We start from the raw sequence: 27,640 nt of genomic DNA on the forward strand, positions 1-27,640 counted from the left end.
TTTTTTTTTTTTTTTTTTTTTTTTTTTTTTTTTTTTGGAGCAGCGGGCTCCAGCAAAATGGCGGCCGGCGCTGCCGCTCTAGCTGCCTCTAGTGGAGAGGGGAAGGGGGCTCGATCCGTGCAGCCAATGAAGCGGCTTCTTTGGCTGCACGGCCCCTCCCCTCTCCACTGAAGCGAGCAGAAGACACGGCGCCGGCGCCGTGTCTTCCTGAAAGTTCCCCAGCCCCGTACTGCGCAAGCGCTGCGCCTGCGCAGTACAGGGGGTCCGCCATTGCCGAGGGGAACTTTCTCGGCAGAACACCGGCCGCTCCTCCACTGAGCGGGGGCCGGGCTGCATTGAGGGGGGGAGGCTGCACTAACTGAGGGGGGGCTGCAATAACTGAGGGGGGGGCTGCACTAACTGAGGGGGGGGCTGCAGTGAGGGGGGCTGCACTAACTGAGGGAGGGCTGCAGTGAGGGGGGCTGCAATAACTGAGGGGGGGCTGCAATAACTGAGGGGGGGCTGCACTGAGGGGAGGCTGCACTGAGGGGGGCTGCACTAACTGAGGGGGGGGGGGCTGCACTGAGGGGGGAGGCTGTACTAACTGGGGGGGGGGGCTGCACTGAGGGGAGGCTGCACTAACTGGGGGGGCTGCACTGAGGGGGGGAGGCTGCACTAACTGAGTGGGGCTGCACTGAGGGTGGGCTGCACTAACTGAAGGGGGGCTGCACTGAGGGGGGGGCTGCATTAACTGAGGGGGGGGCTGCATTAACTGAGGGGGGCTTCACTGAGGGGGGGCTGCACTGAGGGGGGGCTGCACTAACTGAGGGGGGGCTGCACTGGCGGGGGCACCTGATGCAAGGACAGACTCTGGCGGGGGCACCTGATGCAAGGACAGACTCTGGCGGGGGCACCTGATGCAAGGACAGACTCTGCTGGTGGCAGGCGACGTGGCTAGTGACACGCTCAGGGATCCCACTGATTCTGCATTATGGTGAGTTGAATGATTTAATTTTATATTACAATGTAATAATAGAAATAATGCGCTTCAATCATCCTGACACCATAACAACCATGGTGCCGGGATGATTGAAGCGTTAACACCAGGTGTTTGGAGTATCTTTATCTGCTGATTGTTAAACTTTCTAGAATACACATATTTCTATTGTTGTGTAGGACCTGGGGCTGCTGTCCCGTCATTCCCCTCTCCCCCTTTCCCTCCCCCATTCATCTCAGACTCTAACCATACCCTCTTGAGCCACGCCCACTTTCCGCGTAAGCCACGCCCACTTTCCGCGTAAGCCACGCCCACTTTCCGCGTAAGCCACGGCCAATTTTCGCCGCGGCGCGCTTTGCGCGCCGCAACTATTATTTTTTACTAGGTCACGCCTACAAACGAATGCCCCGCCTCCTAATTATTGATTGGCTCCGCCTACAGCAAAAAAAAGTGTCCCACATATTTTTTTTTCAATGTTGGCAACTATGCAATATACAAACCTGGAAGTTTGGCTGGGGGCCCCCCTCAGGCACTCAGTCGGGCGGCTCGGGTCACAGCCCTCGCGGGCGGGAGGGGGAGAGAAGTTGGGCTGCGGGCAATGCGCCGAGTCGGCCCCGGAACTGGCACTGGGCACAGGCTGCCGTGGATCTAAGCCAGCCAGCAGTGCCACTGCCAGCACTGCAGAATGCCGCTGGACTGGAGGAGTCGGGACTCAGGAGAAGATACAAACGCTCTCTGGCTGCTCTCACTCTGCCGCGGCTCAAAGGCGGAGGAGGAGAGGAGGTAGGTGGCAGCTCTGGGTAAGGCCTTGCTCAGCCTCTGACTGACTCTGCAAATATGAAGTCACTGGTTGCTAGACCCGAGACGTGGCGGCCCTAGCAACCAGTTTGGCAATTGTTTATTAGGGTGGCTGTGTGTCCCTTTTTCATTCCGTATTGTCCCGGAATGAAGGTGCCCAGGACACGGGACACAAATATGAATTGAGGGACAATCCCGGGCAATCCGGGACACGTGTGCACCCTATTGCCGCTGCTTTTAATATTAAACATCTTACCAGTCAGGTGGAGTTATAAGTACTGTTTTTCACTTTAACCCTTTCAAGACTAAGCCTATTTCTGACATTTGGTGTTTACAAGTGAAAATCTGTATTTTTTGCTAGAAAATTACTTAGAACCCCCAAACATTATGTATATCTTTTTAGCAGAGAATCTAGAGAATAAAATGGCGATTGTTGCAATATTTTATGTCACACGGTATTTGTGCAGCAGTCTTTTAACCACTTCCCGACCGGCGCACGCTACTATACGTCGGCAGAATGGCACGGCTGGGCACATGGGCGTACAGGTACGTCCCTTTAAATTTGCCGCCGTGCCATCGAGCCAGGAGCTCCATGAGTCAGGTCGCGGGTCCCGCGGACTCGATCGGATACCCGCGATCGCCTCACGGAGAGGATGAACGGGGAGATGCTGATGTAAACAGCATCTCCCCGTTCTGCCTAGTGACAGTCTCACTGATCTCTGCTCCCTGTCATCGGGAGCAGAGATCAGTGACATGTCAAAGCTAGCCCATCCCCCCTACAGTTAGAATCACTCCCCAGTACTGACTTAACCCCTCCCCGCCCCCTATTGGTTAACCTCTTCACTGCCAGTGTCATTTACACAGGAATCAGTGCATTTTTATTTGGGACAATGGTCCCAAAAATGTGTCAAAAATGTCCGATGTGTCCGCCATAATGTCGCAGTCACGGTAAAAATCACTGATCGCCGCCATTACTAGTAAAAAAAAAAAAAATATTAATAAAAATGCCATAAAACTATCCCCTATTTTGTAAACGCTATAACTTTTGCGCAAACCAATCAATAAACGCTTATTGCGATTTTTTTTTTTACCAAAAATATGTAGAAGAATACGGATCGCCGGAAACTGAGGAAAAAAATTTTTTTTATATATTTTTGGGGGATATTTATTATAGCAAAACGTAAACAATAATGCGTTTTTTTTTCAAAATTGTCGCTCTTATTTTGTTTAAAACGCAAAAAATAAAAATTGCAGAGGTGATCAAATACCACCAAAAGAAAGCTCTATTTGTGGGAAAAAAAGGACGTCAATGTTGTTTGGGAGCAATGTCGCACGACCGTGCAATTGTCAGTTAAAGCGACACCGAATTGCCGAATCGCAAAAAGTGCTCTGGTCAGGAAGGGGCTAAAATCTTCCCGGGCTTAAACGCAACTTTTTTGGGAAAAAGACACTTTCATGAATTTTTAAAAAACGAAACAGTAAAGTTATCCCAATTTTTTTTGTATAATGTGAAAGATGATGTTACGCCGAGTAAATAGATACCAAACTTGTCACGCTTTAAAATTGCACACACTCGTGGAATGGCGACAAACTAGGGTACCTAAAAATCTCCATAGGTGACATTTAAAAAAAATATAACGGTTACCTGGTTAGAGTTACAGAGGAGGTCTAGTGATAGAATTATTGCTCTATGTGTGATTTGAACACCGTTTACATATGCGGGCGCGACTTCCGTATGCGTGAGCTTGCGGGGACGGGGGCGCTTTAAAAATTTTATTTTTTTAATTTCATTTATTTTTATTTTTTTACATTGTGTTTTTAAAAAAAAATGTGATCACTTTTATTGCTGTCACAAGGAATGTAAACATCCCATGTGACAGTAATAGGTGGTGACAGGTACTCTTTATGGAGGGATCGGGGGTCTAAAAGACCTCCAATCCCTCCTTTACACTTCAAAGTATTCAAATCGCTGTTTTCGGCGATTCTGAATACTGCATATTTTTTTAAAACCGGTGCCATTGGCAGCCGAGTAAAAGCCGAGTGACGTTGTGACATCACTTCCGTGTTTACAGAGAGAAGACTGGAACAAAGCCATTTCCGGCAAAGCGCCAGTCTCTCTCTAGCCGCCGGAAGAGGCGGATCAATGATCGGGACTCCCGGTGGGTCGGGAAGCCCGGTAAGAGTGGCGGAAGGCGGGGGCATGTCCCCTCCCACTCCGGGATAACAACCGAGCGGCTTTAAGCCGCATCGGTTGTTATCCCTGGATAGCCGATTGCCGGCTCTAAAAAAACGGTACTGGGATGATGCCTGCAGCTGAGGGCATCATCCTGGTATAACCCCCTAAATCTGAGGCCGCGTATCTGCATAAGCTCGGCGGGAAGGGGATATAACCTCTGTTTACTGTTAAAAATAAGTGTAAAATGCAAAACTCCGGTGGGTCTAACAAGATGTCCGCTTTACCCCTTCTCATTGTATCCTTACTATAGAGGGGTGTGGGGTGTAGCAAGATGGCGGCGATGGAACGTCACTTCTGTTACACATTATGACGGGTCGCCAAATCTGACAAAACACTGCAAAAAATGTCCTGGTCATTAAGGGGGTAAATCCTTCCGGGGGGTGAAGTGTTTTTTTTTTCCAGTGGGTGGGGGGGTGAGGGTAATATTTATTCCATGGGAATTTCCATTCGTACTTATGTATTTGAGGGACCCCGTATTTGGGGTGAGGGTTTTCTTCTTTTTTTTATTATTATCTTTTTATTGACAAATGTACAAAAGATGACAATTACAGGTAGATAAACAGCCATGCTATATCACAGTTAGGGTAATAACAGTCAGTGTAAATACTGCAATCTAACATTTATCTGTTTATAGGATTGAAAAAAGCAGTTTTGTGCAATCAATAAAGATTTCAAAACCTTTGAGAAAGTAGTAACTACTAAATGATGGCCTATATCTTAAACAGTGTTCGGCAGTGACGAAGTACATCAATTTTTGAGCTTAAAGTGGAGTTCCACCCACTTTAACAACTCTTCAGCATCCCTCACTAAACTGTGCACTGTAAACGAATTTGATATTTTTTTACTTTTTTTCTCAGCACCTACTGTATATCAGCTGTATTCATTTTTCACTTCCTCCTCCCTGGCCGCGGCCCATCGCATCATTTCCTGTTTGCAATGCGTTCTGGGAAGGGGCGGCAACTTCCTCTGACACTGCCGTTGCTGTGGAAACCTGACCTGAAACCTATTACACTGCTTGTGCTGCACTGAGCATGTGCGAGATCTGCAAGGATGAGATCCAGGAAGAAATACAGTCTGGCTTCAGATGCCCACACTTAAGATGGCCACGACCTGCTGTAAGTTTATAAAATAAACTATAAACTAACAAAACAGACCTTAGTTTACAGACTAACTTTACTAGAATACATTAAGCTTGTGTATTATAGGGGTATTTTTATTCAAAAAGTATAATTTCAGCCGGAATACCACTTTAACCACTTCAATTCCCAGCCATAGTAATATGACGTCCACAGATGGGATCTCCCATCCTGGGTGGACGTCATATGACGGCCTGGGTTTGACGGCCTGGGCTTCCCGGCCGTCTAGGGGGCACGCACCCGCCGCGTTGCTCGGGACCCGGTGTGTGTGCCCGGCGGCCGCGATTGCCCGTTAACCGGGCCGGACCGTGGATCTGTGTGTGTAAACACACAGATCCACGTCCTGTCAGTTGAGAGGAGACCGATCTGTGTTCCCAGTACAGAAGAACACTGATCGGTCTCCTCCCCTTGTACGTCCCCGCCCCCTACAGTTAGAAGCATTCCCTAGGAAACATATTTAACCCCTTGTGTCCCCCTAGTGGTTAACCCCTTCCCTGCCTGTCACATTTCTCGCTGTATCGCTGTATAAATGTGAATGGTCCCAAAAATGTGTCAAAAGTGTCCGCCATAATGTCGCAGTCACGAAAAAAATCGCGATCGCCGCTATTACTAGTAAAAAAAAAATTTTTTTTTAAAATGCCATAAATATATCCCGTATTTTGTAGACGCTATAACTTTTGCGCAAACCAATCAATATACGCTTATTGCGATTTTTTTTTACCAAAAATATGTAGAAGAATACGTATCGGCCGAAATTGAGGAAAAAATTTGTTTTTTTTAAAAAAAAATTGGGATATTTATTATAGCAAAAAGTAAAAAATAATGTGTTTTTTTCAAAATTGTCGCTCTTCTTTTGTTTATAGCGAAAAAAATAAAAACTGCAGAGGTGATCAAATACCACCAAAAGAAAGCTCTATTTGTGGGAAAAAAAGGACATCAATTTTGTTTGGGTACAATGTGGCACGACCACGCAATTGTCGTTTAAAGTGCGACAGCGCTGAAAACTAAAAATTGGTCTGGGAAGGAAGGGGGTGAAAATGCCCTGTATTGAACCGGTTAAGAAAAAATTATAATGGGAAAAGATAAAAAAAAAAGGGGGGGGGGGAGAGAATGATCAGGGTTTTTTAAGTACATGACCAGGGTGAGGAAATCATTTTGGCTAACAAGATGATATGTTGTGAGCAAATTGGTGATAACTCTTTGGTCAGGAGATTAATGTTTTGCTATTTTTGTCATAGATGATCGTGTTATTATGGAAAATTATTATTATTATTATACAGGATTTATATAGCGCCAACAGTTTACGTAGCGCTTTACAACTTGAGGGTAGACAGTACAAATACAATACACTTTAATACAGTAGGAATCAGAGGGCCCTGCTCCTTAGAGCTTACAATCTTATGCCCCGTACACACGGTCGGATTTTCCGATGGAAAATGTCCGATCGGAGCGTGTTGTCGGAAATTCCAACCGTGTGTAGGCTCCATCGGACATATTCCATCAGATTTTCCGACACACAAAGTTTGAGAGCAGGATATAAAATTTTCCGACAACAAAATCCGTTGTCGGAAATTCCGATTGTGTGTACACAAATCCGACACACAAAGTGCCACGCATGCTCAGAATAAATAAAGAGATGAAAGCTATTGGCCACTGCCCCGTTTATAGTCCCGACGTACGTGTTTTACGTCACCGCGTTCAGAATGATCGGATTTTCCGACAACTTTGTGTGACCGTGTGTATGCAAGACAAGTTTGAGCCAACATCCGTTGGAAAAAATCCTAGGATTTTGTTGTCGGAATGTCCGATCAGAGTCCGACCGTGTGTACGGGGCATAAGAGTGAAAATGTTTTTTTATTTTTCTTTATAAACCTTTTTTTTTATTTGAGAAGAAAAAACAACAAACAAAAAAAAACAAACAAAAAAAAGAAGTGGTTAAGGAAAGACAGACAATGTGGATCCAACAGAGGGGAAAAGTGAGGGATATAAACCCCGGGACCTGTTGGGACCTGTAGTTCTACCAAAAAAAATAAGCCCAAGCTTGCTCAGTCTGGTCCTTCTATTTCAAAACAGACACCATCCTATTATAATATCCAGCAGTGTAGATGATGTTACGTGTGTTCCTGTCATTATACAGCAGCACTCTTTTACAGTCTCATTATAAAAAAAAAAAAAAAAAAAGCTTCTGGGTGTAAAAAGATGGCCGACCTGGGTGTAGCAATATGGCTAACTTCCTGCTCCTGGAAGAGACACGTGGTTGCTGCAGTCTCCAGGAAGCAAGTCAGTAAAGGTTGTGTGCAGTAAGTAGGGGGATTTGTGTGATCTGTGGAGGCGGGGAGATGAGAATAGAAGAGGAGCAGCTGCCTTTACATTACATATAAGATAATGACTGTCCCTGATGGGATTCGTAGTACATTATAAATATATAGGACTGCAGATCATGTCAGTTCAATTGATGGTTGTAAATATATTATAAGGGCCCCTTCACGTATTGTGGGTGCGTTCCTGCATGCGTGTTAGGCCCGGTTCACACTTGTGCGATGCGAGAACCCTGCGAATCCACTGCGGGTTCCCGCATCGCACTGACTCGCATTGGCAGTTCACACTGAACATTGTTAACGGCACCCCCAGTTCAGCTCGCGTATCACACTGCGAACTGACAGTTCGGACATGAATCGGATCGCATATGTGTGAACGCACATGCGATCCGATTCTGGTCCGAACAGAAAAAAAGGGTCCTGTGCGAGTTTGGACCGAATGTGGTGCGATATCAGCCATACTGAAATCGTACCGCACAGACATGGCATGTAATGTGAACAGCAGTGCGCTGCGAATTTCATGCGATGTCTGGCATCGCACAAGTGTGAACCGGGCCTTAATGTGCGTTATGTTGAGGCAGTGCCCCTTTGATGCACGTGACTTTCATTACCACAACGACCGGGTGTGCTGCATGGCAGGGGGGCATAGGCCGGTACTGTAAGGCGAGGTTTGCGCTGCTGCGATACGACTTTCAGTGCGATTTATGTAGTGCTACTTGGATGCAACTTAGGAGTGGTTTGTATATTCTATGGGGGCCAAAACGCACTGTAAATCGCACCAAAGTAGTACAGGAACCGTTTCCAAAATTGCTCCGTGCTGAGTCGCATTGATGTGAACGGACGCCATTAAAAACAGTGTGGTTTCCATTGTCATGCGACTCAGGTCACATCTGAAAATGCATTAGTGTTATGGTTGCCACCTCATCCCTTTAAACCCGAACGCATATTAATTACACAGGTTCTGTGGCTGATTAAGGTGGTAATTAAACTCACTTGGTGCCTTATCTGCATTCAAGTAGCCTCAGAACCTGTGTAATTCAAAGGTGTTCGGGTTTAAAGGGATGAGTTGGCAACTCTAATTAGCGTGAACCAGGCCTAACAGTGCGTTGTGATGCCATTCAGAATTGGGCTGGGTTCACACTTATGTGATGCCAGACATCGCATGTGATTCGCACCGCATTGCTGTGCACATCACATGGGTTATCTATGTGATGCAAGTTTTACTTGACTGCAATGCACATCCAGAATTAAAGGATATGTAAAGGTTCGGTTTTAAAAAACAAACATGTCATACTTACCGCCTCTGTGCAGTTGGTTTTGCACAGAGTGGCCCCCGATCCTCCTCTTCTGGGGTCCCTCCGTGGCGCTCCTGGCTCCTCCTCTTCTCGAGTGCCCCGTTGGAGAGCCGCTCTCCCTCGGGGCACCCATGCCCTGCTGCTGCGTCCATTGACACAGACAGCGGGGCTCGGCTCCCGCGCCATTGGATTTGATTGACAGCAGCGGGAGCCAATGGCTGCGCTGCTATCAATCCATCCAATCAGGACCCGAGACACCGGCTGGAGGTGGTGTGTTCATCCCTGTCGCTGGAAAGATCGGGTTCAGGTAAGTAAAAAAGGGACTCTGGGGGGGGCTGCATCATAGGAGGTTTTTCATCTTATTGCATTGAATGCTTTAAGAGGTGAAAAACCTTGAGGGTTTACAACCCCTTTAAGGGTGGGTTCACACTGTTGCAATGTGGGAACCACAGCGATTCATATGCGGGTTTCCTGCTTCGCATCTAACTTCGAGGTCAGAATTAATAATAAAGGTGATGACACCCCCAAATCGACTTGTGGAACGCAATGCAAACTGTGAGATCGGATCGCATGGGACCAAAACAAAAGGGTCCTGGCATGGCTGAAATCGCATTTGCTTCAAAATGGTGTAGGACCCTTTTTTTTTTTGGTCTGCACTGGAATTGGATCGAATGGGTGTTCAGACCCAATGCGATCCGATTTCACAGTTTGTACTGTGTTCTGCGAACCGATTTGGGGGCGTCATGAACTTTATTATTTAACTCTGACCTGCGAGTTAGATGCGATGCAGGAACCCGCACATAAATCGCTGTGGTTCCCCGCATCACACCAGTGTGAACCCAGCCTTAATTCTGAATGTGCATTGCAGTCAAGTAAACTTTCTACTGTGCGTTTTTGCAATGCAATTTTTTTTTTTAAATAAGCTAGTGTACATTCCTCTGGACATATCGGGAGCCACACACAGGGCCAGTTCATGCCAGATTGTTGCGTGTGAAGCCTGCGTTCTGTGCACATTTCCTGCATCATGTTCAAAACGCACTGCACTTGTGATCTGCAGCAGAAGTGAGTGCAATGCCAACGACACCCCGAACACAAGTCGCAAACGCAGTGCGTTGCCTGCATCAGATTGCATGGTGAAGAAGTACCATGCAATCCGGTTGCACTGCGTTCTGTAAAGTAGTGCCGGCGCTATTTCAGCCCATTCAAATGAATGAACTGAAACCGCACTACACCCGGATCGCATGTGAATCGCACATTGTGTGAACTGGCCCTTAACCACATCCCATCCAGTGACGTACCCGTACATCGCTGGACTTTTGGACAGCCAAGCAAAGCCGGGATCAACTGTTTGTAATAGTAAACCGTGACATGACATCACGTCCGGTTTACTCGGAAACTATCAGCATTTTTTAAGATTCTAAAGCATTCAGAAACACAACGATCTTGGTGTTTTGAATGCTTCTAAGGGCAGAGGAGGGAACTCTCCATAAAGAGGACCTGTCACATTCCTACTGCTGTCACAAGAGATGTTTACATTCCATTTTTTGCGATTCGGCACTGCGTCGATTTAACTGACAATTGCACGGTCGTGCGACGCTGTACCCAAACAAAATTGAAGTCCTTTTTTTCCCACAAATAGAGCTTTCTTTTGGTGGTATTTGATCACCTCTGCGGTTTTTATTTTTTGCGCTATAAACAAAAAAAGAGCGACAATTTTGAAAGAAACACAATATTTTGTACTTTTTGCTATAATAAATATCCCCATTTTTCTTTAAAAAAAGCAAATTTTTTTCTCAGTTTAGGCCGATATGTATTCTTCTACATATTTGTGGTAAAAAAAATTGCAATAAGCGTATATTGATTGGTTTGCGCAAAACTTATAGCGTCTACAAAAGGGGATAGATTTATAGCATTTTCATTTATTTTATTTTTTTTTACTAGTAATGGCGGTGATCTGCGATTTTTATCGGGACTGCGACATTATGGCGGACACATCGGACACTTTTGACACATTGTTTCGTACTTTTTGCTATAATAAATAACCCCATTTCTTTTTTTTAAAAAAAGCAAATTTGTTCTTTAGTTTAGGCTGATATGTATTCTACATATTTTTGGTAATAAAAATCGCAATAAGCGTATATGTATTGGTTTGCGCAAAAGTTATAGTGTCTACAAACTATGTGAAAGATTTATGGCATTTTTATTATTATTATTTTTTTTTTTTTTACTAGTAATGGCGGCGATCTGCGATTTTTATCAGGACTGCAACATTATGGCGGTCAGATCGTACACTTTTGACACATTTTTGGGACCATTGACATTTATACAGCGATCAGTGCTATAAAAATGCACTGATTACTGTAAAAATGTCACTGGCAGGGAAGGGGTTAACACTAGGGGGCGATCAAGAGGTTAACTGTGTTTCTTGTGTGTGTTATACCTCTAGTGGGAGGGGACTGACCTAGAGGAAATGACAGATCTTTGTTCCTAGCTAGTAGGAACACATGATCTATCTCTCCTCACAGAACAGGGATTTGTGTGTTTACACACACACACACGTACGTAGTCCCTGTTCTGGCTCTCGTGCCCGCGATCGCACGTGGCCGGTGGTCATCGTGACCGCCGGCCACGCGCATCGATTCTCCCACAGTGCAGCGGGCACGCCTGCTATCCCTGCTTAAACAGCCAACCTACAGCTATGACGGCTCGCGGGAACGTTCTGACCTGCTGCAGTATAATGACAGCGGCTGGTCGGCAAGCGGTTAAAGTGCCCCTGTCCTCTTGTGCGCACGTGATCGTCCCACACATGTGAGGTATCGCCACGAACATCAGACCATGGGCAGTAATTCTAGCACCAGACCTCTTCTGTAAATCTAAATTGGTAACCTGTAAAGGCTTTTAAAGCGTTGACTATAGACAGTCAATTTTACGTCAGATGCCGCTGTTGCGCAGGCGTGCGCAATTTTAAAGAGTGACATGTTTGGTATGTATTTACTCACATAACATCATCTTTTATATTTTACAAAAAATTGGGGTATGTATTGTGTTTTTTTTTTTTTTTTCATACATCATGGGACACAGAGTAAGAACCCTTTCAAACCGGGCCACCCATAGCGTCGGCGGTAAAACGCCGCTATTTTTAGCGGCATTTTACCGTCGGATTAGCGGCGCATTTCGGCCGCTAGCGGGGCGCTTTTACCCCCCGATAGCGGCCTAGAAAAGGTTAAAACCGCCCGCAATGCGCCGCAATGGCGGCGTTTTGCCAGCGGTATCCCAGTGCTGCCCCATTGATTTCAATGGGGAGCAGCGGTGGAGGAGCGGTAAACACACCGCTCCTTCACCGCTCCAAAGAAGCTGCTGGCAGGACTTTTTTTTCCCATCCTGCCAGCGCAGCGCTCCGGTGTGAAAGCCCTCGGGCTTTCACACTGGAGACAATGCTGCAGCTGTTTGAGGGCAGATTGCAGGCGCTATTTTTAACGCTATAGCGCCTGCAAAACGCCCTCGGTGTGAAAGTGGTCTTAGGCTAATATTCATTACCTACTGGTTATATTTCATCTCCAGGTGAATGGACACTGGTAGACCAAAGGTCTTTAGATGGGAAGTGATCCCCTATATAACCCCTCCTATACAGGAAGTACTTCAGTTTTTTACCAGTGTCTGCAAGGTGGATGGCACGTTTGTTTGAGCTCCAGGTTTCTAGTCCTACAAATGGTTCTTAATGAATCAAGGGATTTACCGATCGGATCCATTTGACACAGGCTCTATATGCTTAGGTAAATGGTACCCGAGCCTTGCAAAGAAGTCTCAAGATCCTGCGAGGTTTTGCCTGTAATTCAGCCTCCGGGCGCTTGACCCTGCGAAGTGGAATCCTGGACACCTCATTGCTAAGGCATTCCTGCAGGATGCTGTACAGGTCCAAGGGAGTGGACCCTAAACATGAAAAGGGTACCCAGTCCTTGAAGGTCCTCAAGTGACAGGAACCCACCGTGAAGGGTGAAGATTGGGCTCTTAGTTTATTAAGCTGCCCTGCGCTTGGACGGGTGAGTGAAACCCCTTTTATCTACTTATTGTGGGGTATCCCAGTGATTGTAACAATCAGTCAAGCTAGCTAGAGGCTGGACGCCTGTTTGCAGTGACCATACGGGGGAGTTTTGGGCTAGCTGTGGGTGTTTACAAAGTTTACCTTTTTTGCTTGTGTCTGCCTGTTTTTTACCTGTATGATGGTGCACGACGGTGCGCCATTTCGCCTTGGTTCTCCATGGTGCACGTGCATTCGCAAGAGCGCCGCTGTGCTCAGCAGTTTGTTTGGCGGCCCTGCACCCCCCCCCCCACCCCAAAGCACCTTGTCCCCATGTTGAGGACAAGGGCTTCTTCCCTTGCTGGTGGTGGGCGGGGGGCTTATCGGGATCTGGAAGGCCCCCTAGCAGGGGGCCCTCAGATTCCGGCCCCCCACCATATGTGAATGAGTATGGGTTACATTGTACCCCTACCAAAAAAAAAAAAAAGTCAAAATAACACACAGTACACAGGTTTTTAAAGTAATTTAATTTATTAAGACAGCTCCGGCATCTCTTCCGACTTCTTCTCCCCCTCTGCTGCTCTTCTGCCTCCTACGTTGTCTTCTGCCTCTGCCGGTTCTTCTCCGCTGATGTCTTCTAGCCCTCTCTGGTTCTTCTCCCTCTGTCCTGTCCGAGTCTTCTCTGCTATTTTCTTGCTCTTTTGCCGGTGGTCTTCTTTGCTGTCTTCTCCCTCTGTTCTTCTTCCGATGTTGACGCTCTCTCCCGCTCTAATGCTGGGTGTGCAACTACTTATATTGGCATGGGGTGGGGTCACCGGGTGATGTCATCCATGACACCGTCCCTTATGATGGGTTGTCAGGAAGAGGCCCTTGTCCTCATCAACATGGGGACAAGGTTCTTTGGGTGGGGGGACGCAGGGCCCCCCCCTGCCCCAAAGCACCCACCCCCACATGTTGAGGGCATGCGGCCTGGTACGGTTCAGGAGGGGTGGGGCCGCTCCCTTTTCCTGACCTGCCGGGCTGTGTGCTCGGATAAGGGTCTGGTATGAATCTTGGGGGGACCCCCCCCATGCCGTTTTTTCGGCGTGGGGGTTCCCCTGAAAATCCATAAACCGAAGGACCTGGTATGCTCGTGGAGGGGGAACCCATGCCGTTTTTTTTTTTTTTAACCACTTGCTTACTGGGCGCGTAAACCCCCCTCCTGCCCAGACCAATTTTCAGCGCTGACGCACTTTGAATGACAATTGCGCGGTCATACAACACTGTACCCAAATGAAATTTTTATCATTTTTTTCCCACAAATAGAGCTTTCTTTTGGTGGTATTTAATCACAGCTGGGATTTTTATTTTTTGCTAAACAAACAAAAAAAGATGGAAAATTAAAAAAAAAAAAAAAAAAAAATCATGTTTCATAGTTTGTTATAAAATTTTTGCAAACAGGTAATTTTTCTGCTTTATTGATATGCGCTGATGAGGCGGCACTGATAGGCTGCACTGATGGGCAAGGCTAGGCACAGTTAAGGCGGCACTGATGGGGACAGATAAGGCGGCACTGATGGGGACAGATAAGGCGGCACTGATGGGGACAGATAAGGCGGCACTGATGGGGACAGCTAAGGCGGTACTGATGGGCACAGATAAGGCGGCACTGATGGCCACTGATGGGTGGCACGGATAGGTGGCACGGATAGGTGGCACGGATAGGTGGCACTGATAGGTACCACTGATGGGCGGCACTGATGGGCAGTGATGGGTGGCACTGATGGGTACTTATGGGCACTGATAGGTGGCACTGATGATGGGTGGCACTGTGGGCACAGATGGGTGACGCTGGTGGGCATTGGTAGGCGGCACTGCTGCCTATTGCTAGGTGTCACTGGCAGGGGGCACAGATGATCGCCGTGATCGGGACTGATGTCCGTCTTACGGCCGCCGGTGATCAGCTTTTTTTTTCCTCCTCACGCTGTCAGTACGAGGAGAAAAAATAGCCTATTACCAGCTCTGTTTACATCACATGATCAGCTGTCATTGGCTGACAGCTGATCATGTGGTAAGGGGTCGGGACCGACCCCTTACTCTGATCTGTGATCAGGCGAGTCTCATAGACTCGCTGATCACCGAGTGCGCCACGCGCTCCCTGCAGGGGGCGTGCAGGCCGCTCGTGCACGGGACGACGTCAATAGATGTAGTCCCGGCAATGTAGGTCCGCGCTGTTGCCGTCATTTGGCAATAGCGCGGATCTGAAGAGGTTAATTTGGAGTTCCCTTTCAAGATCCTCAGAGCACAAGTCGCATGCCAAAGTCGGGTCAGTTAAGACGGCGATCCAACTTTGATCCGACTTCAGTGATATTCAATGGGCTGAAGTAGGATCAAAGTTGGAGGGAACAGTGCATTTTCAAAGTTGGACCAGCTTGTGTCGGACCAGTTAAGACGGCTCCCATAGGGAAACATTGATTTTCACACGTAATGCGACATGAGCTGCCAATGTCGGAGCGTTTGTCGTACCAGTGTGAACCCGGCCTTACACCCTCTGTTGGAACAGGCAGTGTATGCTGATTGGGAACATGCTGACAGGATTTTTGTTCCACCTTTTTAAGAGGTTTTCCCTTTTATATCCCATGGATGAATAGTTTAAGATGCGGAGCATGCCAGCCATAGACGCAGCAGTCCGTTCGCTAAACAAGAACTTAACTTGTCCGGTGGATAAACACAGGGCTTGAAAGACCCTGTTGACAAGAAATTGGAGTCATTATTAAAGGCTTCCTTTTCTTTGGCCAGTTCAGCTATTCAGCCAGCTGTTGCAGCAATTGGTATTTGCCAATCCGTAAAGGATCAAGTCAGACGGCCTGACAGGCCTAACCAGGAGGATGATCTGGCTGAAAATAAGACAGATATTCCTAGAGCGCTGTGTTTTGCTGTTGACGCCTTAAAGGATTCAATACAGCAGGTTTCTCGTTTGGCTCTCTTGTCTGTACATATGTGCAGACTTTTGTGGCTTAAGAACTGGTCAGCTGAGCTTCCTCGTAAAAAGTTATTGGCAGGTTTCATATTTCATAGGGAACGTTTATTTGGTGATCATTCGGACAAATATATCCAAAAGATCTCCGGAGGGAAGAATTCTCTACTTCCTGTGAAGAAAAGCACCAGGCGTCCCTCGTTTAAAACCTCAAGGACTGCTTCCTCTGTCTCAACGCCAAGGCAGTTCCGCCGCCAACAGGGCGTTAGAGCCAGGGGCAAGGCCAGGGCCAGAAAAAGCCCTGGGTCCAAAGCTCTTCTAAACCCAGCACCAAGCCCTCTTTTTGAGAGGATGCCCCCACTCTATTGGGTGGGGGGAAGGCTGCTGCACTTTGTGGATATTTGGAGAACAATAGTTCAGGACGTGTGGGTCACCTTAATATATTCCGCAGTTACAAGCTGGAGTTGCGGGGGGTTCCCCCTCAGATGTTTCTAAGATCCAGCTTTCCCTGTTTCAGGCACTACATCATTTAGTGCATCAAGGAGTGATTGTAGAGGTTCCTGTATCCAAAGGGGCGCGGGGTTTTACTCGAACATGTTTACGGTTCAAAAACCAAATGGGGACACAAGGCTCATTTTGGATCTAAGATCCCTGAATAAGTGTCTACTGATCCAGTCCTTTCGGATGGAGTCTGTCCACGCAGTAGTAGCCTCACTCCAGATGGGAGACTTTCTAGCCTCCATTGATATAAAGAGAAAAAAGAGAGACCTCCACCATATCAATAGAGTATGGTGGTCCCATCCCTGATGCAATAGAACAAGGAAAAATACCCCCTAAATGGGACTTTAACAGACCACCAACTCTATGAGCCCTTTCACACTGGGGCGGTTTGCAGGCGTTATTGCGCTAAAAATACTGCCTGCAAACCGACCCAAAACAGCCGCTGCTGTTTGTTCATTGTGAAAGCCCGAGGGCTTTCACACTGAAGCGGTGCGCTGGCAGGAGAAGAAAAAAACTCCTGCAAGCCGCATCTTTGGAGCGGTGAAGGAGCGGTGTATTCACCGCTCCTTCACCGCTCCTGCCCATTGAAATCAATGGGACAGCGCGGCTATACCGCGGCAATACTGCGGCTATAGCCGCGCTATACGAGCGGTTTTAACCCTTTTACGGCTGCCAGCAGGGGTTAAAACCTCACCGTTAGCGGCCGAATACCGCTGCAATAACGACGGTAAAGCAGCGCTAAAAATAGCGCTGTTACCGCCGACGCCCCCACCGCCCCAGTGTGAAAGCAGCCTAAGAAAAAAAATATCTTTGAAAAGATATAGAATAAAAAGACGTATGCCGTCTGCACATTGCATAAATGCATCAAATGAAAAACAGAACAGAAAATGCACAAAAACAGATCATCATATGTACTCTCCAAGGGGTGGAATACCCTGATACCCGACGCGTTTCCAGTATTCTTATACCTTCATCAGGGGATGAGAGTTGAATATATTTACTCCGCTTTAATGCATAGAATGCATTAAGATAAAAAAAACCTGCTTTTACAACTCCTTAAATACCACTTAAAGTGTAAGTAAACCCTCCTATCATTTTCAGCCAGGGAAGCTGCCATCTTTGCCTCTGTTTAATCTACAACTGCCATGATGCTGCTCATGTGATCAGTTTAGACACCAGCCATTGGATGGTTTGACAGTTTGGTTGAGAGCACAACCAATGGGAGTGTTACATTTCCGGCACGTTTTGTGGATGGGTTTACTTCCGCTTTAAACGTGACAGATCAGAGGTATCGTGATGTAATCGGACACAAGTCCAGCCGCCCATAGAGCCATTGCGGGTTGTCTGCGTCCGCTGTGCAAATGTGGACACAAACAGAACGGGCACGAAAAACTGACATCTGTCCCGTTTAGCTCGGATTCAGCGGGGGGATCCACTCATGGTTCCCTTGTGGAACAGAGCAGAGCAGCTCCACGTGAAAGACCCAGAGTTATAGAAGATCCCATTCACCGAGTTGCAGTAACGTATTAAAACATGCGTCCCACTGCACATTACTGCAGTGTGTAGTTTTGTATGCATCTGTACACAGACGTTTAGAAGTCTATGCACCTGTTTACACAACTGCACCGGACGGCACAATGTTGTGTTGCAATTAGCAGCACAAACAAAGAACTGCGCCCCATCCAGGGCTTAAACACTTGCTGCAAATTAATAAGTACTTTACAAGCTTTTTTTTTTTTTTTTTTTTTTTTTTTTTCCCCCCACAGGTTCTATGCTACGGATCCCTCTAAGGTGAACGTTGATTTTAGTTGACATGTCTATGGACGTCACCTTCCTAGGGACTGGATCTGCCTATCCATCTCCTTGTAGAGGGGCCTCAGCTGTCGTGTTCCGGACAGAAGGAGAATGTTGGCTGTTTGATTGTGGAGAGGGTACGCAGACTCAGTTCATGAAAAGCCTCCTTAAAGCAGGTGAGTAGACTGAGGTGTCAAAGCTGATTTATAGAGTTCAAAAACAGATCTTCAATTTTTTCTGGGGAGTCCTATGTTCTGCATTGAACAACGCATCAGTAATGATCCCAGGCCAGCATGATGATGTCCCTCCTGGGGGTATGTCCATGACAGTCTAGGCTCAGAGAAATTGGCCAACATCGTTGAACTGGGAAGACTTAGGACTTATAGTCGGGCAAAGGAGATACTAGTTAGGCCGCTAGGAAAAATGTCATTTTTGGCTCCACTGTAGTGAGTAGAGTGGTTGTTGATTTGGTTTGGTCTAATCAGGGTTCCTAAACTGAGAGTTTGATTGCTTCCCCCTGCCTCTGGAAGTAGCTTTCAAAGCGTAGAGAGGGAGATTCAAATAATTGGCCAAATATTTATAATGCCCCGGCCAGTCCCTGGAAGGAGGTGTCCAGAAGGTGACTGGGGAGGTGATAAATAGGAGGCCTGAGCTGATTGTTCTACCCTTGTTAGGGAGGGTTCTAGTACTCCTGGGGCTGTTGCCCCTAGGAAAAGTATCACTAAGACAAGTGACTACCATTTGGGCCCCAGAATTCCCTGTGTTAAGGGCCTGAGGGGGACCGTTGAAAAATGGAGAGACCTGCTGAAGGACACTGATTTAGAGTCCAGATCTGACGGAGGACTTTGCCATTTCCCTCATTAATTATCTACCCGTGGAGACTGAGTGGCAGGCAGCTTCTAGGAAACTGTGTGTAAAGACCTTCCTTACTTGCCGCAACCCCGTGTTTTATATTTTACCCCTTAAATTATGTAATATATTACTTTTGTGTATTAACTTAAGTGTATCTTCTGCTGAAAATTCTGCTTGATAAACTGTTGTGTAACAAATGATAAACATTTTGTGTAACGTAAAAATTTGAAGCTACCAAATGTTCTCTGAGGTCTCTGTTTTCAGGGTCGGTTCACACCACAATTTCTGCATTCCAGATGCAGTTCTGCATGCACGTTTTTGATGCATTCTGGTGCGTTTTTGATGCGTTCCGGTGCACCCCCCCCCTTTTTTTTTTCTTCATCTCAATTAAGGGCATGTACATTCCAGATGTGTTTTTGCATGTGTTTGTTTTTTGATTCATTCTGCTGCGTTCCAGATGCATTGAACACAGAAAAAATGCAACATTTCTACTTTTTTTTTTTTTTTGACTACTCTGGAACTCGCTGCACTGGTGTGAACTAGGGCCATTGGAATCCATGACGTGGCTCCCAAACAAAATTGATGTCCCCTTTTTTTTTTTTCCCCACAAATAGAGCTTTCTTTTGGTGGTATTTGATCATCTCTGCGGTTTTTATTTTTTGCACTATAAACAAAAAAAGAGCGACAATTTTGAAAAACAAACAAAATGTTTTACTTTTTGCTATAAAACATTTCCCCAAAAAAAAAAAAAAAAAAACAAATTTCTTCATCAGTTTAGACTGATATGTATTCTGCTACATATTTTTGGTAAAAAAATTGCAATAAGCGTATATTGATTGGTTTGCGCAAAAGTTATCACGTCTACAAAATAGGGTATAGATTTATGGCCTTTTTATTATCCATTTATTTTTTACTAGTAATGGCGGCGATCAGTGATTTTTAGGGGGACAGCAACATCGTGGTGGACAGATCGGACACCTCACTGACATTTTTTATGCTTTTTTGGGAACCAGTGACATTATTACAGTGATCAGTGCTAACAATATGCACTGTTATTGTACTAATGACACTGGCAGGGAAGGGATTAACATCGGGGGCGATCAAGGGGTTAACTGTGTTCCCTCACAGTGTGTTCTAACTGTATGGGGGATGGGCTCACTGGGACAACACACAGATCCACCTTCCTGCATAGCAGAAAGACAGGATCTTTGTGTTCTCCCCTGTTAGAACAGAGATTTTCTTTGTTTACACAGGCAGATCCCCCTTCTGTCACTGCAGGTAACGATCGCGGGTGGCCGGCGGACATGAAGTCCGCCGGACCTGCTGATTGGCTCCCCCCCGTTGGCCAATGGGAACGCGTGCGCCCACAAAACGGAGTTCCCGAGCCGATGTACAGCTATGGCAATTTGCGTGAGCGAGCCACTTTGCCGCAGTATAATGACGGCGGCTGGTCGGCAAGTGATTAACTAAGGGCCTATTCACACCAAACACAGTTGGATACATTTTTTACTCCAAAGACAGTCCAAAATCCGGGTTATCCTGCCGGCATAGTTCAAACCATTATAGTGCAGCGAGAAGAAAAAAAAAGTACAGTATGCTGCAGTTTTCCTCAACGCAAACGCACAGAAACAGACGCAAACAAACGTAAGCGCGTGCAAACACATTGCAGTGAACATGAAGGCTCAAGGAAAGAAAGAAGAGACATTACAGGACAAACACGGATGGAAAAACGCACATCAAACGCATGTGCATAGAAAAAAACGTGCAGCAGACATGCAGTTTCAGGTGTGAATGAGCCCTAATCCTCAGGCCTAGAATGATTTTTTAAATATGCAAACAAAGCAAAAATGACTCCGACAGAGACTGTGTTAAGTGTAAGATAAGGGCCCTGTTGGTGACAGTGATCTCATTTCTTTTATATTTGGTGAATATTATTGTGAATGATGGTATTTTAAACTTTCAGTCATTTTTTGGTTTGTGGAATGGGCGAACAGGAGTCCTCGGATGTACAGAAGCAATGCAGCCCCCCATCCCCCTAGTTAAGAAATAATTATTTGACATCTATTTTCATAGCAACCCTAAACCAATGTAATGAAATGCAAACCCCGCAGAGCTAATGCTCTCCACCATGTGTTGCCTGCTTGCTTATTAAGTTTTACGATCTGCGTATACCACAGCTGTCACCATCCCCTGCAGAAAGCGGCAGGTGCAGTGGGTACGAGAGCCTGGGACGTCTCCTCCGCACCCACACACAAGCTCTGACAGTTCCATTGTACACCAAGCTGATACTTCTGCACTTAGAAAGTATTAATTGCGCAGCAAATCGGTAAATCCTATTCTAAAATTCAAAGCTGAACCCCCCCTCCACCACCACCACCACAGAGACAAGGGGAGAATCTGCACACTGGGGTCACAACAGCAATTTGCACTAAGGTCCGGTCTGCAATAGGAATTGCATACGAATGGGCTGCACATTCCTGTGTGATTTACATGTGGACCAGTGCGGTGCGATTTGAGCAGGGGCATACCTACAACTGCGATCCAGTCCTTTGCTCCAGGGGGGCCTGTGCGGCCTCCCTGTACACCTGGATAGGAAAAGCGGCAGGGGCAGTAGAAAGAAGCTGGATAGGAGAAGCAGCAGGGGGGGGGGGGGGGGGGGACAGCTGCATATAGAGAAACCACTCTCTCCGTTTTCCTCCTGCAGACTCTGAATGCCCGTTTCTCCTCCTCTCCCTCCTGCAGGCATTCAGCAGCTTCAGGAGGAAAATGGAGAGATCGGTTCCTCTAGGTGGAGCTGCCCCCGCTGCTTCTCCTATCCAGCTTCTTTCTGCGGCCCCCCCCTGTGTTTTTTTTTCTTGGCTCCCCTTGTCCCCTGCAGTCTCTGACGGCCTCCCCCACCTATCTCCTGCCAGCTGATGCAGGGGTTGTGTCATTATGAACAGCGGGAAGGAGGACGGTAAATGTGTCATTTACAAGCCCCTTCCTTGTCTGAATGAGTACCGATCATTGACCCTGTCCATTCATAACTAAAGCATAGTAAACTGTAGAATTAAGAAGAAAGGGCAGAATGGAGCCCTTGGTTGGACTTTAGAGACACATAAGACAGTATAAGGTAAAAAAACATAAGCTTTATTCATACCAAAGGTATAAACAGTATTTCACAAAAGTGAGTACACCCCTCACATTTTTGTAAATATTTTATTTTATCTTTTCATGTGACAACACTGAAGAAATGACACTTTGCTACAATGTAAAGTAGTGAGTGTACAGCTTGTATAAAATAACTCAACACACAGCCATTAATGTCTAAACCGCTGGCAACAAAAGTGAGTACACCCCTGAAAATGAAAGTGAAAATGTCCAAATTGGGCCCAATTCGCCTCCCCCCCCCCCCAGTGTCATGTGACTCGTTAGTATTACAAGGTCTCAGGTGTGAATGGGGAGCGGGTGTGTTGAATTTGGTGTTATCACTCTCACTCTCTCATACTGGTCACTGGAAGTTCAACATGGCACCTCATGGCAAAGAACTCTCTGAGGATCTGTAAAAAAAGAATTGTTGCTCTACATAAAGATGGCCTAGGCTATAGGCTATAAAAAGATTGCCAAGACCCTGAAACTGAGCTGCAGCACGGTGGCCAAGACCATACAGCAGTATAACAGGACAGGTTCCACTCAGAACAGGCCTCGCCATGGTCGACCAAAGAAGTTGAGTGCACGTGCTCAGCGTTATATCCAGGGGTTGTCTTTGGGAAATGGACATATAAGTGCTGTCAGCATTGCTGCAGGGGTTGAAGGAGTGGGGGGGGGGGGTCAGCCTGTCAGTGCTCAGACCATACGCCGCACACTGCATCAAATAGGTCTGTGTGGCTGTCGTCCCAGAAGGAAGCCTCTTCTAAAGATGATGCACAAGAAAACCCGCAAACAGTTTGAAGACAAGCAGACTAAGGACATGGATTACTGGAACCATGTCCTGTGGTCTGATGAGACCAAGATAAACTTATTTGGTTCAGATTAGGGGTGCAACGGATCAAAAATCTCACGGATCGGATCGATCCTCGGATCAGAGTCACGGATCGGATCATTTTCGGCTCAGCAAAAAAAAACAAAAACACACAAATCTTGTTACACCCACCGGAGTTTTAGATTTAAAAGCTATTTTCAACACAAAACCGAGCTTATATGCATAAATACAGTATTTGTAGATCGGACGGACTGTTTAGATGTTAGATTTTAAAAGCAACAGCAAACCTGCTGACCTTACATGGTTGCTAATGTGACAGAACGCCTCTGATTTTAACATTTAATGTTAAATGTGAAAATCGGAGGTGTTCTGTCACATTAGCAACCATGTAAGGTCAGCAGGTTTGCTGTTGCTTTTAAAATCTAACATCTAAACAGTCCGTCCGATCTACAAATACTGTATTTATGCATATAAGCTCGGTTTTGTGTTGAAAATAGCTTTTAAATCTAAAACTCCGGTGGGTGTAACAAGATGTCCGCTTGCCCCCTTCTCACTCTATCATTATTGTACTGTACAGGAGTGTGGGGTGTAGCAAGATGGCGGCGACGAAACGTCACTTCCTGTCGAGACAGCGGCCGCTTCCGGGTGTACCAAGATGGCCGCCGCTCCGGAGCTAGGCCGAAGCCGCGGCCTTTCCTATGGCTGAGGCCGCAAAGTGCTCCGCAGGTCGCGGGTGTGCCGATCCGCGGAGCGTGATCCATACGGATCACGGATCGGCAGCGATCCGTTGCACCCCTAGTTCAGATGGTGTCAAGCGTGTGTGGCGGCAACTAGGTGAGGAGTACAAAGACAAGTGTATCTTGCCTATAGTCAAGCATGGTGGTGGGAGTGTCATGGTCTGGGTCTGCATGAGTGCTGCCGGCACTGGGGAGCTACAGTTCATTGAGGAAACCATGAATGCCAACATGTACTGTGATATACTGAAGCAGAGCATGGTCCCCTCCCTTCGGAGACTGGGCCGCAGGGCAGTATTCTAACATAACAACCCCAAACACACCTCCCAGACGACCACTGCTTTGCTAAAGAAGCTGAGGGTAAAGGTGATGGACTGGCCAAGCATGTCTCCAGACCTAAACCCTATTGAGCATCTGTGGGGCATCCTCAAATGGAAGGTGGAGGAGCGCAAGGTCTCTAACATCCACCAGCTCTGTGATGTCATCATGGAGGAGTGGAAGAGAACTCCAGTGGCAACCTGTGAAGCTCTGGTGAACTCCATGCCCAAGAGGGTTAAGGCAGTGCTGGAAAATAATGGTGGCCACACAAAATATTGACACTTTGGGACATTTTCACTTAGGGATGTACTAACTTTTTTTGCCAGCGGTTTAGACATTAATGGCTGTATGTTGAGTTATTGAGGGGACAGCAAATTTACACTGTTATACAAGCTGTACACTCACTACTTTACATTGTAGCAAAGTGTCATTTCTTCAGTGTTGTCACATGAAAAGATATAATAAAATATTTACAAAAATGTGAGGGGTGTACTCACTTTTGTGAGATACTGTATATTGTGCAAACAGAGCAAAAAACGACGCACAGGGGCTCACTGCGTTCACATGGTGCCATATCCATCAGCACCATATTTATTCATGTTTTCAACCCTATTCACATGCTTTTAACCCTTATTGTTTTTTGCTCTGTTTGAAATATACCTTTTTGTATGAAAAAAGCTTATGTTTTTTTTACCTTACAGCGTCTTAGGTGCCTCTAAAGTCCGACCAAGGGCTCAATTCCGCCCTTTCTTCTTGATTCCACTGTTCGTTTACGGATGTGTCATCAGGAGTGCTGTTTGCTCTATTTATTAAACATAGTAAACTGTACTTACTATGTTTCAGTTTGTGAATAAATGGGAAGCTCTGTACAGAGCATTTATTGTTCGTTTATTCTGTGCTGCTGAGGCTGCAGAGATGGAGATTGAGGGCTGTGTCCTCCATCTCCTTTGTCTCAAAAGTTGAACATCAGAGTCTGTTTAGACCGCTGATATCTCACCAAAGCCCCTCAACGGGGCTCCTAAAAAAATTGTAAGAAATTAAGATAAAAGAAAAAAAAAAAATTACTGACACCAGTGGCAACACTACCAGGGTCACAAAGGTCACACTTGCGGCTGGGTCCTTGTGTTCCACCACGGGGCTCGGAGGGAAGGGCTCGGCCGTGGTCAGGGGGGCCATTCATGGTTTCTTGCACCAGGGCTCTGAAGGTTCTAGTTACGCCACTGGATTTGGGCCCATTCATTTAAAGGTCAAAAACAGCCTTTTGCTGTGATATGTGTTTGAACAGCACTGCATTTGAATGCCAAATGCTGCATATGACAGCAGCACACGTCATAATGCAGCCCTGTATTTTCCACCACAAGCAGTGTAGGTAACTGCATTTGAGCTTCTCAAGTCAAAGGCCCCCGTTCACATCAGAATACACTGAAGGAGACCTGCATTTCGTGTACATTACCCGCACTGTGTTCAAAATGCACTGCAGTTGCGAACTGCAGCGGGTGTCAATTTTAAGTTCATGACACCCCAAACGCAGTGCATTTGCCTGCACCGGATTGCATCGTAAAGAAGTACCAGGTGATCCGGTTGCAGCGTGTTTCCAAAAGTAGTGCATGTAATTTGACAATTCAAAATGAATGGGCTCAAATCGCACCACACTGAACCCATAGCGCATTCTTATGCGATTCCTAGTGTGAACCAACCCAAAACGAGCCTGCCTCATTTCCTGGCTGAAGGAAGTCCAGCTACCTCTTTCCTCCCCAGGAAAGGCAGGTAGGATGCTGTCCTTAAAATATCACAGCACCCTACCTTAGTACTCCTCCTCCAGAGCTCTCAGAGGTGGTGCCTTTGATAGGTGAATGTCAGTTTAGAGGTGTGGGTGTGTTTTAAAATGGTGGTAAACCGCTGTCTTTTTTTTTTTTAAACCTGAAAGGCGATGCCATGTGCTAGTATGCATCTCGTACTAGCACATTATGTGAAACTTCTTTTAGAACGAAGCCATCCAGCAGCCATCATAATTACAGTGCCATCATCTATTTACAGAATTAGAAGGAAGAATGTAAATTAAACAGTGTGTGTTTATTTTCACTTTAAATCAAAAAAAGCTATTTCAGGAGAGGAGGCTGTACAACTATGCAGGACTGTAGGGAAGACTGGAGTTCAGCTTTAAAGTCAATCTGGCAAAGCTATTAAGTTATTGTTCAGCTTTATTTTGATTTTACTAAGATTTTTGCTTTGTTTTCCACTCCTGCAGGCAGAATTACTAAGATTTTTATCACTCATCTTCATGGAGACCATCTGTTTGGACTTCCTGGCTTCCTGTGTACCGTTAGTCTCCAGGCTGGCTCTAATCTATCTAAGCAGCATGTAGACATCTATGGTCCAGTGGGATTAAGGAATTTTATCCACACGAGTTTGGAAATCTCTCACTCCCAGCTAGTGTTCCCGTATTCCGTTCATGAATTGGTCCCGTCAGAAGACCAGTGTCCAGCTGAAGAGTTTAAAGACCTCTCAGGATATGCAGGAAAGAATGGTCCATCCTTGGAAGAGCAGACTCTTCATGCAGATCCAAGTGATGGGACATACAAGCTCCTTGAAAATGAGCAGTTTGCTGTTCAAGCGTTCAAGCTTTATCATCGCATTCCGTCATTTGGGTTTGTGATTGCTGAGAAGGACCGGCCAGGCAAACTCAATGTTAACAAGCTAAAAGAACTTGGTAAATGTCTACCTTGTGACATTGTTTCTTAAAGATTACTCCATTGTGTAAAACCATCATGACCATGGGAGGGCTGGACTAAGGGGCATATGCCCCCTGGGACCAGTGCTAAGATATATTGGGCTGGTGATGTTGTGGTTGTTAAAGTAGAACCGAGATGTAGCACCCTCCTAGTGTAGAATAGGCTGCTAGGTAAATTTAGTTAGCTCCACTGTAATCAGAGGTGCAAGGGTAGATTAATTAGGGCTGCTCAGTGTTTTACAGTCTGCTGCTTTGTTGCTTCCCCCTGTCTTCAAGAGGATTCTAGAACCATAGTGGGAGGAAGAACGGGGCATGCAGCCTGCATATTTATAGGACTCCAGACAAACCCTGTGTAGGTGTGCCCAGTAGGTGGTGTGAGAGCCTATAAATAGGCTGAGGCCTGAGCAGCAGTGCAGTGTTTCTGGGTCCAGTCCTGCTGGAGGAGACCGCTGTGCAGGGGCTCTGCCCCAGGTGCAGGACCTTAGAAATTTTTAGGAAGACACTGAGGTCCCAGCTAGGTGCCTTTTCACAAGTTCAAGTCCAGGGATCAAGTTGGGTTTGGAGAAGCTCACTGAAGAGAGCCAGGAGGAAGGTGGTGGGAAAGAGCCCAGCTGTCCTATGGTTGTGTGAGGTTACATCTCCCTCACTAGAATAAGCCTGGTGGATATTGGCCGAAGGCAACCGATGATTCTGGGGCTTGTGATTGAATGACCCCAGCACTGAAGAGTAGTGACTGTGTGTAGCTTTGAACTCTGGAAGGAATACAAGTCACCATCGGTATAGAGATCCTGTTGGGCATTCCTTGTTTTGTACAGTGCAGCCAGAAATGAGAAGACCTTAATTTGTTTAGTTGTACAGTTTACTGGGGGTATTCCATGCTCCCTATCCAAGTTCATTGCTCCCAATGGACACATTCCTGCCTGAGACTGTTTGGAAGAAATGGAAGAGTGCAGGAGATGCTGTGTGCCTGGCTGTGTGTGCTCTAGAGGGGATATAGAGGGGACCAAATTCACCAG

General features: G+C 46.5%; 1 protein-coding gene across 4 annotated transcripts in view; it reads left to right on the top strand.

Moving 5' to 3' along the window:
- The first annotated feature begins 790 nt into the window (after positions 1 to 790).
- ELAC1 (elaC ribonuclease Z 1) overlaps positions 791 to 27,640 on the top strand; it is a 30,254-nt gene continuing 3,404 nt past the window's right edge. The window contains exons 1-4 of one of the 4 annotated variants that reach the window (XM_073619759.1): positions 791 to 973; positions 4,868 to 5,125; positions 18,001 to 18,204; positions 26,142 to 26,603. In XM_073619759.1, coding sequence (XP_073475860.1) covers positions 18,048 to 18,204; positions 26,142 to 26,603 — 619 coding nt within the window. In that variant the 5' untranslated portion in view covers positions 791 to 973; positions 4,868 to 5,125; positions 18,001 to 18,047. Of the gene's footprint in view, positions 974 to 4,867; positions 5,126 to 6,691; positions 7,447 to 18,000; positions 18,205 to 26,141; positions 26,604 to 27,640 lie in introns of those variants that run through there. The other 3 variants (XM_073619777.1, XM_073619769.1, XM_073619751.1) reach the window with 3 other exon arrangements.

This window comes from Aquarana catesbeiana, linkage group LG01 (genome assembly GCF_042186555.1).
Source record: "Aquarana catesbeiana isolate 2022-GZ linkage group LG01, ASM4218655v1, whole genome shotgun sequence".
Lineage (NCBI taxonomy): Eukaryota > Metazoa > Chordata > Amphibia > Anura > Ranidae > Aquarana > Aquarana catesbeiana.